Source organism: Leptodactylus fuscus, chromosome 8 (assembly GCF_031893055.1).
Source record: "Leptodactylus fuscus isolate aLepFus1 chromosome 8, aLepFus1.hap2, whole genome shotgun sequence".
Classification (NCBI taxonomy): domain Eukaryota; kingdom Metazoa; phylum Chordata; class Amphibia; order Anura; family Leptodactylidae; genus Leptodactylus; species Leptodactylus fuscus.
Window position 1 is genome coordinate 20,347,518 of NC_134272.1, and position 16,870 is coordinate 20,364,387.

Genomic DNA, 16,870 nt, shown 5'->3' on the forward strand with positions numbered 1-16,870 from the left:
CTCGGCAGTTGCTTCCTGTGTATCGACACAATGGCTGTAAGTGATCAGGACCTCATCTTCTCCGTCCTCCAGGAACTTGATAAGGACAGCTTTAAAATGTTTAAAGCGGTCCTGAGAGATGAGCAATTTTTAGGAAGTCATGACTTCCAGCCCATTCCTAGAGTGCAACTGGAGGATAAAGACCGTATTGATGTGACAGATCGTCTCATCAGTCACTACACGAGAGAAGGAGCCCTGAAGGTCACGTCCATAGTCCTGAAGAAGATCAAACAGACAGAGCTGGCCAAGAGATTGACTGAATGTATCTGGTGAGCGTTAGCCCTTTCTACCTATAGTAGATCCTATGGTGCAGGGGGGCACTGGTTGCAGGTATATAAGAGGGGAATATAGGACAATGGACAATAGATAAGAACACCCTGAAGTCAGAGACAGGAATCAGGACATGTAGCCATGAACTGGAGACCTGAACTTGGATTGAAGAGGCAATATGGTTGTATTTTGCATTACTAATAGAAGTATGTGACTACACTGAGTCTCGTGCTGTGTGTTGAGCTTTCTAGGTAGTTTGGTGGTCACCATGGTGGAATATGTAGGACATTCTGTTGCGTAGAAGATATTTTAGTCACAGACTTCTTTCCTGTGTGATGAGTCTCTGTCCCCTCCAGACTGTTCTGTCTCCTAAAGACTCCTTTGTTGCCTCCAGACTCCTCTGTCCTCTTAAGATTCCTGAGTTCCCCTCTAGACCTCTCTAGACTCCTATATCCTTTTCTAGACTACTCTGTATCCTCCAGACTCTTATGATCTCCTGCTTTGTTTTCCCTTATATTATTTTCTTTCAGACTCCTGTATCACCCTTCGGATGTCTATGTCCCTTCCACCTTCCTCTGTTCCTGCAGATTCCTCTGTATGCCCAAGACTCGTCTCATCCCTTCAGATCTCTCTGTTCCCCTTCAGTCCTCTCTGTCTTCCTCCGGGTTCTTTTCACTCCTTTCTAGATTCCTCTGAATCCTCTAGACCAGTGGTCAGCAATCGCTGGTACCGGTCGGCACCTTGGCACAGGGCTCTACTACTGTTCCTGGTGACACTAGGGGGGGGGGAGCATGAGGCATCATGCCTAATGTCTGGGTTGCGAACTAGCTTAGGCAGAAGGCAGTATTTTTGTACCTTGACAGAGGCGTCCCTCCAGATGCCGCTATCCACCCCACCTCCCCTTCTCCTCCAGTCTCCTCTGTCTTCCTATAGACTCTTCTAACCTCAGGTTGTGATCAAGGAGGAAGTAGACAATGGTGTATTGATACTGACATATTATATATAATGCGATTGTAAGGGTGTAGAGATATGTCCTGGATGTAATAGTGTGGTAAGTTTTTGTTGCAGAATTTGCTGTTTTTGGAGACAAATCCAGGAATGGATTCAGCAGGACAAAGTATAAGTTATTCTTTTATATCCCCCCTAATCTTTTTGAATCCACCCATTGCTTTGGCTAAAAAAACCTGCAACACAAAAAGGAACAAAAACTCTGTGTACGTCTTCAGCCTAAGGGCTAGTTCACACGTAAAAAACGCCTGGCTTATTTTAGTCCGGAAAAAAAAACGCTTCGTAATTAGGAAGCGTTTTTTGGAGCGTTTTCTGGAGCAGTTTTTGGTAACAACCGCTTCAGAAAATGCCAGGCGGTCCCCCCCCCCCCCCCCCCTAAAGTGAATGGACCATAAAAAACGCGTCACGTTTTTGTTTTTTCTGCAAAAAGCGCAATGTGTTTTTCGTCTCCTATTCACTTCTACTGCTTTCCTCAGGTGGAATCTGCGTGAAGAAAGGTCATGTCGCTTCTTTTTTCTGCTAACAGCAAAAAACTGCTAGCATGAAAACGAAAGCTAGCGGTCTCCATAGACCACCATTGTATAGAGGCGGATTTTGAGGGGATCGAAGCCAAGTAGTCGACAAATAAGTAACAAGTCCAAAGGGCAAAAACAGAGACCGGTCATGTAGCCCAGGTTAAACGTGATTGGCAATCCAAAGGTTACACCAGAAGAGAAGATTGAGATACAAGCAAGGGTTAAATAAGCAGAGAAACAGCAGACATGGCGCCCTACCCAGTCAGGAGACCATTAACCCTCTCATAAAAGGTAGCAGTAGGTTAGTATAAGGGAAGTTGTGGAGAAGAATGTAGCTGTGCGGGTTACAGTATCTGCCCACCGGCTGGACTACAGTTCTCTGTAGGCAGAGGTGAGCGTCATTGTTGTCATTATTGCTGAGGGGTTTTTATTTTTTACATTATATCTACAACCACTTCCCTTCTTTCCTCTGCTTTTTTTCTGGAAAAGGCGCCCAATTTAGACTTCTGCCCCATGATTTACGTTCCTGTGTAAACCTGCGCTGTTTGGCACCTTGTCCTGCATCCTCAGCCAATCCAGGTACTTGTCCAAGATGGTACAAAAAGGAAAGAGAAGAGATGTAGGAAGGTGCAGCACGAGGGAAGTTTCCATATAGACCATTGACAAACCATATAACTCTACTGCGTCTTATTTCTGGGGATAGTTATAGGATTGGCACTGCTATTCCCGATAGTCCTCCTCCTTGTAAATCTCAATATACATGAATGACTTGAATCTGATGTCTATGGCTTGCAATAGAGACTGTAGAGGATGTGAGGGGGTGATGGGTGCCCAGTACTAATCTACCATATATGTTTATATAGGAACAATCCCCCTCTGAACGTACAGATGAACATGAGATGAAGGCTCCATCCTCAGGAGGAATCTTGGAGACCAGATCCATCATCACCTTCTTCTGAATCCAAGATACCAGGACCAGATACACTTTACCTAGTCATAGATATAAAGTTCTGAGCTGTTATTATTTTTGATTCCCGTTACATGTGATGTCATACGGCAGATCTGTGCACAGAAAATCCCTATCGTGACCATTAAAGATGTGAAAACAAGACAATTTTAATCTTTCTTCTCAGCTGAGATCCCATCTTGTGAAGTTACTGGCCCCAAACTCAAGGCAGCACTACTGAGAACCTCGCCATTACATCAATGTCCACTATATGCACACATTACTGCCATTGTTGACCCCTTCATGTTCCTGCCACTTTGCATCTATATGTTATTCTTTCTCATCTTCCAAAATCCGTAACTTTCCATTTTAGCCATATGAGGGCTTGTTTTCTATGGGACAGGTTGTATTTTCTAGTAGTGCCATTCAGCTTATCATATAATGTATTATTTATTTATTTAGCTTACTTGTATATGGATTGTCTATTTCACTTTTATAAGCTGAGGAATTCTTGAAAAATTCCCATCGTCTTCTCCAAGAATCTAAAGACTAGCAGGTGTCTCTTGTACCTTGTGGCTCCCTAAAAAATCTGATTACTATGACTGAAGCCTGAATAGTTTTTCCCAGAACTCGGCAGTGAGCTGGACCAAAGCTGCTAAACTCATACTGGTATGGCCTGGTCATTGGCGTAAGATGTCGTATCCTGAACCCTACTAAGATCCTAGCAGGCTTTGGTGGCAACAGGGACTCAGGACTAGCTGAAGGAGTGGGAAAATGCTCCAACTCCATAAACTTAACCCCTCAGATGACATGTACAATACAAAACATTATATATACCCCCAAATGGTTCCAAATAAAAGTACAACTCATCACGCAAAGAATAAACCCTCAGATAGCTACAGTATTGGCCAAAAGTATTGGCACCCCTGCAATTCTGTCAGATAATACTCAGTTTCTTCCAGAAAATGATTGCAAGCACAAACTCTTTGGTATTAATATCTTCATTTATTTTGCTTGCAATGAAAAAACACAAAAGAGAATGAAAAAAAAGTCACATCATTGATCATTTTACACAAAACTCCAAAAATGGGCCGGACAGAAGTATTGGCCCCCTCAGCCTAATACTTGGTAGCACAACCTTTAGACAAAATAACTGCGGACAACCGCTTCCGGTAACCTATAAACTTTATGTAATATTATTATGTAATGTCTCCCTGCGAAAAAATAGAAATCCTGTCCCCTCCAGATCTCTTTGTCTTCCAAACCCCTTTGCCTCCTCCAAACCTGTCTGTCTCCTCCAGACTCCTTTGTCTTCTTCAGATCCCTCTCTCCATCTCCAGACTTCTCTGTCTCCTCCAGACTCCAATGTCCTTCTCCAGACTCCTTTGACCCCCCCAGGCCCCCTATCCCCCCCCCAGACTCCTCTGTCTCTTTCAGACTCCTCCGCCCCCTTCCAGACCTCTCTCTCCACCCCCAGGTTCCTCTGTCTCCCCCAGACTCATTTGTCTTCTTCAGATCCCTCTCTCCATCTCCAGACTCCTCTGTCTCCTCCAGACTCATTTGTCTCCCCTAGACCCCCTATCCCCCTCCAGACATCTCTGTCTCTTTCAGATTCCTCTGCCCCCTTCCACCTCCAGGTTCCTCTGTCTCTTCCAGACTCCTTTATCTCCTCCAGACCCCTCTGACTTCACTGTTCCCTCCAGATCCCTCTATCCCCGTCAGACTCCTTTGTCCCCTCCAGACCCCCCTACTCCCCTCCAGACATCTCTGTCTCTTTCAGACCCATCTGTCCCCTCCAGACACAACCATCCCATCCAGACCTCTTTATCTCCTCCAGAACCCTCCGTCTCCTCCAGACTGCCATGTGTCTTCTGAACCCCTCTGCCCTCCTCCAAACCTCTCTGTCTCCTCCAAACCTCTCTGTCTCCTCCAGACTCCTCTGTCCCTTCTAGACCCCTCTGTCCTCTACAAACCCTTCTGTCCCCTCCAGACTCCTCTGTCCCTTCTAGACCCCTCTGTCCTCTACAAACCCTTCTGTCCCCTCCAGACTCCTCTGTTTCCTCCAAACTTCTATGCAATTTAGGCCTATTCGCTTTGAGGCAAACTACCACAAATGACAGGTGGGGATCTGTTTTGGGAAGAAAGCAGCCATGTTTTTCTAAACCTCCTTTTTACTTTGGTCACTCTCCTTAAATATTCTATTTGCTAAATCCTGCATTGTCCAGCAGGGGGAGTATTTCCCTAGTAAACTGCAGAGGAGGGCACAGCTCTGCTTTATTATAACTTTTAATTCACTATTTTCCCAGTAGATGGCAGAGCAGGGCCATCATGCTACATTAGATGCCACCTAGTAACTGTAGGAGGCGCTCTTCCAGGTGACAATACTCTTCATAGGTATAATTCCATAAAGGACTCAGTGACAAACTTCACAGTGGTCACCACCTTTAAATAAATTCAATCCTTCAAATCCCAATGGAAAGTTTACACCCCATGTACAGGCACAGATTTTACTGCAATTTTGCAGGAACATTGAGAAAGAAAATACACAAAAAATTCAGTTTTAGTTTTTCCTCTTTATTTTTCCTTCTGAATTTTATTTCCTATGTCTCTGCTGCCATCTTGTGGCCTCGATGACATATTACACGCACAGACACCTCCATATAAGATCATGTCACTGGCACTGGCAGCTCCTACATAATGGGCGATGGGCCAGGCCTGACGTCTGTGCTGTCTCTGGGAAATCTGCCACATATTCTCAGCGTTTGGTGACGGATTCTGGGTCAGGTGCAGAGTCTCTATTTTATTGCTCCCTGGGGCTGTGGACATGAAGGGGTCCATCAGAGGGGGTCAGTGTGGGCCAGAGTAACCCTTTCATGACCCATAGTGACCCCAAAAATGTAATGATTTACATTAAGGATGAAACCAGAACATTATCATATTACATGGTGTAACAGGATATCAACATCACTCACATCGCACCCGCTGCTCCCTGAACAGTTCCAGATGAAGAAACAGAGCAGCAGGGATGCGAGGAGAGGTGAGGATCAGTGATTTTTTTTATGTTAAACTTTGGGGGTGATATTAAATTGGTGGTAGATGAAGGGGGCATTAAACTAGTGGCAGGGGGGGCAATTAAACTGGGAAAGATGAAGGGGCATTAAACTAGGGGCAGATGTAGGGGGCAATTAAATTAGGGGCAGATAATGGGGAACATAAAACTGGTGGCAGATGGAGGGGACATTAAAGGGATCCTATCAGTCAGACACAATTTTTTGTAGGTACCGCGTCGGAATAGTCTTAAGAAAGGCTATTCGTCTCCTACCTTTCATCGTCTTCTCCGAGCCGCTGTTCGCCTATAATCCCGGGTTCTTGTCAGTATGTAAATGAGTTCTTTCGCAGCACTGGGGGTGGGCCCCAGTGCTCAGACAGCACTGGGGGTGGCCCCAATGCTGCGAGAGAACTCTCTCCAGTGCCGCCTCCTCTTCTTCAGCAGTGTCATCTTCAGCCTCTTCTTCCAGCGATGGCTTATAACTTCTAGGCCTCGGGCCTTGAGCAGAGCAGACTGTGCATGCCCACAGGCCACTAGAAAATGGCTGCTTGCACAGTAATGTCATATTTCTCCCTCAGTTTCATAACCCCTTTCATCTTCCCCCCGTTTCATGTCCCCCCTCCATCTCTGCCCACAGTATAATGACAAACACAGACAGACACACACACAGACACTGTCTCTCTCTCCATCCTGCATCTCACACCCCCCCTCCCTTCTCAGTACCTTACACAGATCTCTTCTCTCTTCACTGCACGGGACATTGGCATGCCCACCTATTCACGTGACCGTGTGATGTCACACAAGGTCCTTGATCCATAGTAAAGTGTTCCTCCGATCACCGCAGCCTTTTATCTGTTATAAGAGCAGGCGGTGATCGGAGGAATGATTGATCAGTAAACCATTAAAGGGACATAGCGGGACATGTAGGGAGCTGCGCGGGACGGCGGGACAGGGGTAGGAAAGCGTGGGCGGTATGTATAAGAGATACCTGTGATACTGTGAAACCTATCGCTGTGTGAGTCAGTGTGAACAATAACCCAGGTCCATTAGATCTCCAACCAGACACTTGAAATACCTTATATCAAATACAATATAAGGTTCTCACTATTCTAAGGTCCGTATTTCCTAGAGCCCACTGATGTGTTCGGGACCACAGAAACAGGCTGGGCTCTGAAATGGCAGAAACAGCGTAGATATTCTAGGCCGTTTCCACGATTGCTATTCATTTTGTTGGAAGCAGTGACATAACTACGAATGGCGGGGACCCGTGTCGAACTTTTGAGACCCTAGAGTATAATAATCAGAGACCCAGGAGAGGATACAAACATAAAAACACTGTTACTTACCTCTCCTGGGCTCAGGCGCACTCCCAGCTGATGTTGGCCATCTTCAATGATGGAAGAGGCATCACTTGAGCCGGGGCTTGCGTCACAACGCATAATGACACAAGCCCCAGCCCATGCGACGTCTGGGAAGTCAAACAAGTAGGCCTGAAGCCTTCAAGAGCCAGGAGAGGTAAGTAACAGTGTTTCTTATGTTCCTTCACCTCTCCTGGGCCTCCGATCGTTATACTCAGGGGTCTGAAATGACCGCCCGAGTATAATGATAGTGTTTGTGAGGATCGCGAGCCGGGGCCCTTACTTACTGATTACGAGCTGGGGTCCTTTTTGACTTGCAACCATACACCTGCAGATCCCTCCAGGATATTTTACAAGCAATATTGAGGGAGATTTCTTAAGCAAATAGTGTCAGAATTCTGGTGTAATTTGTGCCAAAAACTGTCTAAGATGATGTGCGCCACATTTATCAATGTTTTAGACGTCTTGTACAAGAAGGGGTGTGGCTTATGTGAAAAGGGAGGGATTAAGTATGTGCCGCTGTGCCCTCTAGATGAAGCAAAATTTTTATGTTGACTAATAAGTGGTGCACAGTTAAACTAACACGACACCAAATGCATCAAAAAGCATCAGTCACTGTAGTAAATCTGGTGTAGTATAAGACTGCCTGGTCTATAACACTAGGCACTATTAGTAAATCTGCCCCATTGTATCACAAAATGACCACTGATAATAACTATAAAAGGTAAAATGATACACCATATAATATTTACATGGCATATGGACCCCGGCATCCTCACCAGCTTGCCACTAGGTCAGATTCTAAGTTCAGGTGCAATATACAAGAAGGAGGTCACTGCCTCTAACAAGATCAGCACACACCGCTCCTGAAATACTCTGTGCTGCTGGGGACCCTGCTTTTTCACTATGTAACTCTCAGTGTGGGACCTCCCATAAGATCTCCTGAAGATCCTTTACTGCTTGTGTTCTCTTTTCAATGATTTGCCAATTGCACCCACGACCACAGTCAGCAGTGACCTCTCCATCATACTCATCTCTGACCCGTCCAACCGTAAACTTCTTTCTTCCAGACTGTTTCCTGTAAATAAGAATTCTCAGCTGATAAGGTAATAATTATACCGAGCCAAAGAGAGAAGCCAAGAATCTCAGTAATGAAGAGCAGAGGTTACTGAGTACGGCCCTCGCTGCACTGCCTGACACTGCCATGCCACAATCTTCAGACTCAAAGGGGAACTCTATCATGTGGAGGGTTATGAGGATGAGCTTATACTCAAATCATGCTAAATTATCGGATGCTTGGATATAAAAACACACGTACACATCTTCACCAACTACTACTGCTGCTGCTACAGGAGCCACCACTGCCACCAGAGACCTACTACCACTGCTACTTCCATCAGAGACCCACCACCTCCACTGCCATCAAAGATACATAAATGCTGCCACCAGAGACCCAACACCACCACTGCCACCAGACACTTACCACCACTGCCACCAGAAATCTACCAATACTGCCATCAGAGACCCACCACCACTGCCACCAGAGACCCAACACCACCACTGCCACCAGACACTTACCACCACTGCCACCAGAAATCTACCAATACTGCCATCAGAGACCCAACACCACCACTGCCACCAGACACTTACCACCACTGCCACCAGAAATCTACCAATACTGCCATCAGAGACCCACCACCACTGCCACCAGAGACCCAACACCACCACTGCCACCAGACACTTACCACCACTGCCACCAGAAATCTACCAATACTGCCATCAGAGACCCACCACCACTGCCACCAGAGACCCAACACCACCACTGCCACCAGAAATCTACCAATACTACCATCAGAGACCCACCACCACTGCCACCAGAGACCCAACACCACCACTGCCATCACTTACCACCACTGCCACCAGAAATCTACCAATACTGCCATCAGAGACCCACCACCACTGCCACCAGAGACCCAACACCACCACTGCCACCAGAAATCTACCAATACTGCCATCAGAGACCCACCACCACTGCCACCAGAGACCCAACACCACCACTGCCACCAGAAATCTACCAATACTGTCAGCAGAGACCCACCACCACTGCCACCAGAGACCCAACACCACCACTGCCACCAGACACTTACCACCACTGCCACCAAAAATCTACCAATACTGCCATCAGAGACCCATCATTTCTGCAACCAGAGATGCACCACAGGACCCAGCATCACTTCCATCACAGATCCACCATGAGACCCACCACAACTGCCATTGAAGACCCATCACCAAACCAACTAAAGGCCTACCAAAATTGCCACCAGAGACCCATCAATACCACCATCTAGGACCCAAAAATATTGTAGTCAGACCAGTCAGAACCACCACCACTACTGGTCTGGGGGAAAATTGTATTATAGGAGACTAAAGGAAACACCAAAGAGGATCAGATGGGAGCAAAGCAGAAAAGTGAGAGGTAATAGCCATTACGAAGCAGAGATCAGGTAATGGAGAATGGGATTTCTTGTTATCCCTCCATTGATACGGCTTCCTAGAACCAGGGAACATACGTCATGGCATTATTTCTATCCTTAGCACTCCCAGTTCCTGGAATCTTTTTTGCTTTAAGCCTCCATATTTCTCAGTAATACAAACCAATGGACACAAGTTTGAAAGAGTTAACTGGAAAATGGGCCAAAATGAGATGTATCCTGCCTGACCACAAGCAGACAACACCATCCGATAAGAGGCGACCATATCCTGCCACATCCTGGTCCAGGAAACATGGCCGCTCCACCAGGACGTCACTACATGGGGAGATACTTATGTCATTTAATTACTTTCCATAATCATACGGAGTAGCGTAATGTTCCGAACTGTGGTGACCAGTGTCTGACTGACCCAACAGAGTACCAGAGGATCCTCCGATGGGCCCACAACGTTTGTCTATCACAAAGCACGCAAACACTATGGTCTATTTCCTATTGGTTATTGGAGGGTGGGCCCCAGATCATGTTATCTGGTGGCCCCAAGTCCAACACTGGTGGCGCCCCCCAGACTGACTTCAGGCCTATACCAGAAGAGATCACAATCCAATGTCTTCATTAGAGTACAAACTACAACTCCTGTCCATGCCGCCATTTTTTTTTTTAGTGTATACCAGGAGGTTGGATTACTATTCATAGGACATGGCGCCACAGTCCACAATGTCCAACAATAAAGATGAGTGAACGGGATTTGCCTGAATTTTTAGAGAAAAATTAAACTCCTGTCATCTCTAACCATGTGTGACCCTGGGGGAAGATTCATTGTCATGTCTAAAAGAAAAATGGGCTTTGTTGTCCATAGCAACCAATCACAGCGCAGCTTTCAGAAAACAAATCTAAATGACTACGATATTCGGACTCCCGGATCCCGCTCTATGTTTGGTTCACAAGCAATCTGTATGTATATGTGCATGTGTACCTGGCCCTAGGCCATGTGGCCGCCATTTTTAAAACACACTTGGGGCAGATTTATGTCTCTAAGGTTTGGTTCACATTTGCGTTTGGGGATTCTGTTCCCCTCTCCGCATTTTCTATGCAGAAACCACATGGACCCCATTACAGTCTATGGGGTCCACAGGTTTACTAAGGTAGCCACTTTTTTATGCGGATTAGGTCTGCTTGGGGATCCCCCAAACGCGGATGTGACCCTAGCCATACACCAGTTGTTTTTTTGGGTTTTTTTTGTAGCACAAATCATGTTTTTGCACCAAAAAATTGTGACTTTTTCTGTTTTGCCCCATCCCCGCCACTTTCCTGAACCACGGCATGGATGGGGCCACACACCTGCCGGACTTGTGACCATGTTGCCCCCTACTCAGACCGCCAGGGTGTACTAAATATGTGATACAAATATGTGATCTCTTCATCTGTCTTTACAGCCATTTTTTTTAGCACAGCCATCTGCATGCATTGGGGAATGTTCACACAGGACTGAAAGCCAGTAGAATTTCTTTGCAGTATTTGGAACAGAAATTCTGCAGAATTATACAGTAGCAGCGAGACTTACAGATATGTCATTCACCGTCTGTCAATCCACAACCGAGCCTATAGAAAATCCACAACAAAATCTGCAACAAAAAAATGCGACATATGGAGCAGATTCCCAGCAGTCCTGTGGGATCTTCTTAGGATAAGGACACACTCAGCGGTTATTTGATGCAGTTTTTGAAACCAAAACCAGTTGAGGATTGTAAAGAGAGAGCAGGTATGAAGGATAACCTGCATGTGTGACAGCTGCCTTAGGTCGGGGCCCCACGGGCCGGAAACGTCGCGATTTGGGAAAAATCGTGGCGTTTTACCGTACTTGCAAAGTGGATGGGATTCATGCAAATCCCATGTCCACTTTGCAGAAAAAAATTGCAGCACGGACATGCTTCGTTGCGGTTTTTAAAATCGCAGCATGTCAATTATTATCTACGGAAATGCCGGCGGCTTTGCACAAATATAATTGTAACAGAAAGTCCGCGGAGGAAAACTCAGTAAACTTTCTGTTCATGAAGATCTGCGATGCGTTCCCGCCGTGGTTGTTCCCTCAGCGCTTTAGCGTGGCGTTTCTGGCCTGTGGGGCCTTAGACGGACATTGTGGAAACGCAGTTTGTTTGTTTTTTGCTGCAGAGTTTGCTGCAATTTTTTGAGCCAAAGCCAGACCTGTAAACATATAAGAACTTCCTATATATTTCCCATTCCTTTTGTAGTCACTCTTAAAACCGCAGCAAAATCTGTAACAACAAAAAGCTGCGTTTCCGCAACGTGTTGCCACGGCCTTAGACGGTCAGCTCTTGGGGTGCCCTCACACCGCAGAACCCTGTTGTGTGGGTAGTGAGCTACAGGTGGCAGAGCATATAGCATGCGGCTGGGGGAGGTATGTGCTGACATCACTAGGAGAACTTCCAGGGAACTTGTGTGTGTGGGCCAAAGGAGGGCGGAGACAGGAGCCGGGATAAAGGAGGGAAGTGCAGCCCCAGCCTCACTACAAGGGCACGGGCACTAGTGGAGTGTGCAGCTGGGATGGAGATCATTGCAGGTAGGAGCAGCTGAAGGCATGACAATCCTCCATATGAGCAGATACCAGTGCATAGCACAACATTCTGTATACTTTACTTGTGACTACAACTCCCAGCATCTGCTAATACTGACTAATGCGCAGCTGTGACTATATAAAGGCAATGTCTAATACATTCTGTGTGCAGATGAAGGGACTTGTGCTGTAGAACTACAACTCTCAGCAAGACACCTGATGTTCACGTATTGCTGATGGGATTCACATGATGATGTGTTTCAAAAATGTAGCATGGAAGTTGCAATTTATAATGGTACAGGAGTGTTATAAGGATGACTGATATCCGTCACATATGATGTGTCTGGATGTTATATACTGTGACAATACAGGAGTAGTATAGGAGGAGGACTGATATCAGTGACAAATGATGTAAATGTCTCTGGAGGTTATGTGATGGATATCAGTCGCTCGTCTTCTAACACTCCAGCATTGATCTAATCCCCAAAGACTTCATCATATGTGACTGATATCTGTTGCTCCCCTTCTAATGCTTCAGTATTACATCCATATCAGTACTGGAGGATTATATGAGGACCGATATCAGTGACAAATGATGTAAATGTTTGTGGATGTTATATTAATGCTGGCGTGTTATACTATTATCAGTCACGTGTATATATAATGCTTTAGATATGTTGTATAACTTGGTGAGGGGGGGGGTGCATGGTGGTTTTTACCCTTGAGTGGCTGAAAACGGGGAACAATAGTGAGTTAAATCCCGAAACAGGTTTTGTATCCCTGTCAGCCACCTGTTCCTGTAGCCTTGATGTCCCAGCATGCTCCAGCTGGTGTATAGAATATCTTCCTGCATTTACTCTGTGACCTTCTGTCTGATACTACATATACGACCGGCTGCTGCTCTAAAGGGCACTATAAGTAGGGGGACTATAAGTACAAGCATGCTTCTGCTGTGGAGGTTCTAGAGCGGACAATGTTCTAGCCCCTGTTCTCGTGCGCTGCTGACACAGGGGTGTGGAGCGACAAGCCTGGAATAGCAGAGGGTTAACGGAATGTGGAGACCGAACCGTGTGACGCAGCCGCTTCTAGGGACTATACATTTACAGCCAAATGTATCCCACGTGATCTCACAGCTGTGCACATGTTCTATGTAACTAATGTAGGTATTGCACATGATAGGATTAGATACAGCAGCATAGCAGGCAGTATCTCACATGACTGGATTAGATACAGAAAATGTGAAGGTAGTATCAGGAGTGACAGGCTTAGATACAACAGGTCAGTGGTACACGGTCTCTGGTGATTGCCTTCATGTATTATCCTGTCTAAGACTTCACCACTAGCAACTTTTTTTTTTTTTTTTTTTCCCCATAACTTACGACATGTTGGTGGCAATCTTCTGTCGCCCCCTGGAATTCTTTTCGCTTTCTGTTATTCTGCTGCCTACTTCTGTTCCCTCTCTTCTTTGGTACTGTTGTCACCCTCTTGCCAAATTCTGTCAACTATAAAATATTCTCCTATCTTCACTTCTTTCCCCTCCTCCTCCTCTAGTTGCGGTTCTCTAGTCTCTGCTCCTGTCTCCTCCTCCTGCGGTTCTCTAGTGTCTGCTCCCGTCTCCTCCTACTGCGGTTCTCTAGTCTCTGCTCCTCTCTCCTCCTCCTATGCTTCTCTAGCCTCTGCTCCTCTCTCCTCCTCCTGCGGTTCTCTAGCCTCTGCTCCTCTCTCCTCCTCCTGCGGTTCTCTAGCCTCTGCTCCTCTCTCCTCCTCCTGCGGTTCTCTAGCCTCTGCTCCTCTCTCCTCCTCCTGCGGTTCTCTAGCCTCTGCTCCTCTCTCCTCCTCCTGCGGTTCTCTAGCCTCTGCTCCTCTCTCCTCCTCCTGCGGTTCTCTAGTCTCTTATGCTCCCCCACCCCCAGGTTATATAAACTATCAAACATTCTCTTGTGAGATCCCCCTCCTGTCTGGTTCTGTCATCACTGTACCCTGAACCAACCCCCCCCCCCCCATGCGTGCACATATGCTACCCTTGTCCCTAACCTCTCTTGCAATTTGTCACCTCTCTCCAAATTCTGTCACTTGTCCTACATTCTCTTGCTGCTTACCCATATCTCTGACCAGATCGGGGATGGGATGATATTGGTGGTTATGTGTGTGATTCTTAACCTCTCAGGAATCTGCGCTGGGACCTAATAATGGGCCATTGTTCTTGTCTCAGCGCCTCCTTATTTATGTGGCTCTTCCTCCTTAGTAGAGGCGTCTCTGCAGTAAATTCTTAAAGGGACTTTTCCTATTGCTTCTTGCTTGTTAAAGTGTCAGATCTGGCTGAGACTTTACCATTACTAATCTACTCTTTTGTCAGTAGAACATCTGGCTGGAATTCTGAGTCTCTCGCAAGAACAAGATGGGAAGGAATCCAAGCGGCAGGCGCTGCTACTGGTCTCCATGGCAAAGTCCCAAGCTGACAGCCTAGTGGAGCAATACGTAAGTGGCATCTAGGGAAATTAAAGGGGGTGGGTGATGTGGGCGGGTTTGTGAGTTAGTCATCTGATCCTGAGCATCAGCTACATGTAGGATTGGAGCACCACCAGGACATATCGGGGACCACAAATGATCCATCACTCCCATATGGAGCATTCATTAGTCCATAGATGTTTACAAAGTTTCTGTAAAGTTCTACTTTTTAATGGTGATCCTGAAAGATACATGGATGGTAGGAGAGAATGTTTGTCATAACGCTGGCAAATTGCCACAAAGATGACCTGACTGACATAACTTGTAGGCCTGATTTCCTGTTCTTCTGAAGTGAATCTATTTTCTTCTGACACTTTGTTCCAGTTGTTGGTTTTCTTGGCAGTGTAACTCAGTATTTTTAGCTTGTTTGTCTTCTCTGCCACCTACCTACAAGTAATGTTTCCAAACGGTGACTTCATCTTCTTAAAATGTCTTCCCTGGTAACTCACTTCTTGCTTCTCCCCACAGCTCAGTCATCAAGGGGCTCCATTTTCAGTTAACGGAGCTGCTGTCCCTCAAGCCACGATAGAAGACCTGCCAACTCTGGATCAGAACAACCTCCCGTCCTCTCCGTGGAAGCGCCTAACTCTAAGCCTCCGAGCCTTCTTGTCTCTGAGTGAGTGGTTGGCTTCAGTTCTTCTATGGCAGAGATCCCTCAATCCTAAAGCCTGGGAACTTCTCAACCTCCTTGAAATTGCAGAGAATAATTCCAAAGCCATCAGCTCCAACCTAACCACACTCCTGGAGAAGCAAGATGTTTCTTCTCCTTCTCTGACAACGCTTTCAACCACCATGAAGAAAAAGGTGGCTGGGTACATGGTGTGTAAGAGCTTTTACGAGTGGCTCACCCAAACAGAGAGGGACCTGGTGATCCTCCTAGCCGAAAGCCCCGTGTAGTTCTCTTCAATCGAGACTCCTCAGACACAATCTTCCTAGACAGATACTACTTCAAACACTTCTAGTTAGACATGGCTACCTCAATGAGGACACAACTTTGTACATAGCTTTTTTTTTTCTTTACTGTACTGGGACTTCAGGGGTAGACTGGATGACTTTGAAGTTGTGTCGTGACCTCTTTCATACAATGAAGACGGCAGGGTCCAACTGTGACTCAATATAGAGGAACTTCTTCCCATTCCAATGATTGTTGGCATCTAAGGTACCATTGGCCCAAGATTTCAATGTTACAATACATCTGAGAGGGTGAAACCTACTAACTCCGAGAAGTAATGTCAACATATCACAATGTCCATGTTGTAGGCTCTTGTGTAAAGGAAAGAACTCTTCCACCCTTATCTTGTAACATCTTCAGCCATTGCTCTTTTGGTAGCAGTCTTCACTGGATCTCCTTGTGACCTTGCTTCTCCTCGGTTAACTCCCCAACTTGGTGAATGGAATTTAAGGTCAACTTTTTGGGTTTGGGCTTTGGTTTCCATGAACAAGTCGTACTGAAATGGATATTGCCTGTCGTCTCCTTCTTCACTTAGACCTATTCCTCTGGTACCACCGGTCTAGGTCGAAGTGACTGGTTTCTCTGGTTCCTGCAACTGGGATAAATGGATGGTACAGAAGCCTGAAGCTAAACCTGAAGCATGTGACTTGTATGCGACAATCTGTGGGAATTTCCCCTTGGATTGAGATTTGGCGTGTTCTTCTGTCCCAACTTTGGTGGTCTCTTGCTTGACCATAACTAATCCTCTAACTCTAGAGACTGTGTGACTGGTGAAGCTGAGCCCATGTTTGTCTGCAATAACCAGGCAGTTTAGATACTAATTTTTGATATTTTTAAATCTGCTGTAGAAAGTTTTATATTGTTCTATGAACTTAATAGTAAAATTTTATAACTATTTTTGTCTGACCCTTTACGAACATTTTCGTTTTATAACCTTAACTATGTAATGAAGTACAAGCTATAAATCTACAGTGTTTATCCAGCGGAAGGCAAAACGAGTCCAATTGGACAAATGCCAATGACCCCATATGGTAATGAGAGTGAATCCTTGTATCTCGCTCCTATCAAAAAAAAATCTAGTGCTAATAAATTTAACCATCAAGGTCAAGTGTATTTATATAAGTATCTAGCCCTGTTATAAATGCTGACATGGCATCTAAA

General features: G+C 45.8%; 2 protein-coding genes across 3 annotated transcripts; both read left to right on the forward strand.

Annotated features, from left to right (window-relative positions):
• On the forward strand, positions 1–3,015 carry LOC142216259 (apoptosis-associated speck-like protein containing a CARD). The gene is made up of 2 exons (XM_075283952.1): positions 1–308; positions 2,696–3,015. The coding sequence occupies exons 1-2, from the start codon at positions 31–33 to the stop codon at positions 2,733–2,735; spliced, it is 318 nt and encodes a 105-aa protein (XP_075140053.1). The 5' UTR covers positions 1–30; the 3' UTR covers positions 2,736–3,015.
• Positions 3,016–12,212: 9,197 nt separating this feature from the next.
• Positions 12,213–16,571, forward strand: LOC142217590 (cardiotrophin-1-like). Of its 2 annotated transcripts, none has more exons than XM_075285891.1 (3): positions 12,213–12,255; positions 14,609–14,727; positions 15,226–16,571. In XM_075285891.1, the coding sequence occupies exons 1-3, from the start codon at positions 12,240–12,242 to the stop codon at positions 15,652–15,654; spliced, it is 564 nt and encodes a 187-aa protein (XP_075141992.1). In that variant the 5' UTR covers positions 12,213–12,239; the 3' UTR covers positions 15,655–16,571. The 2 variants fall into 2 exon arrangements, with proteins under 2 accessions (XP_075141992.1, XP_075141991.1); XM_075285890.1 differs by having other exon boundaries at positions 12,219–12,255; positions 14,606–14,727.
• The last annotated feature ends 299 nt before the right edge of the window (positions 16,572–16,870 follow it).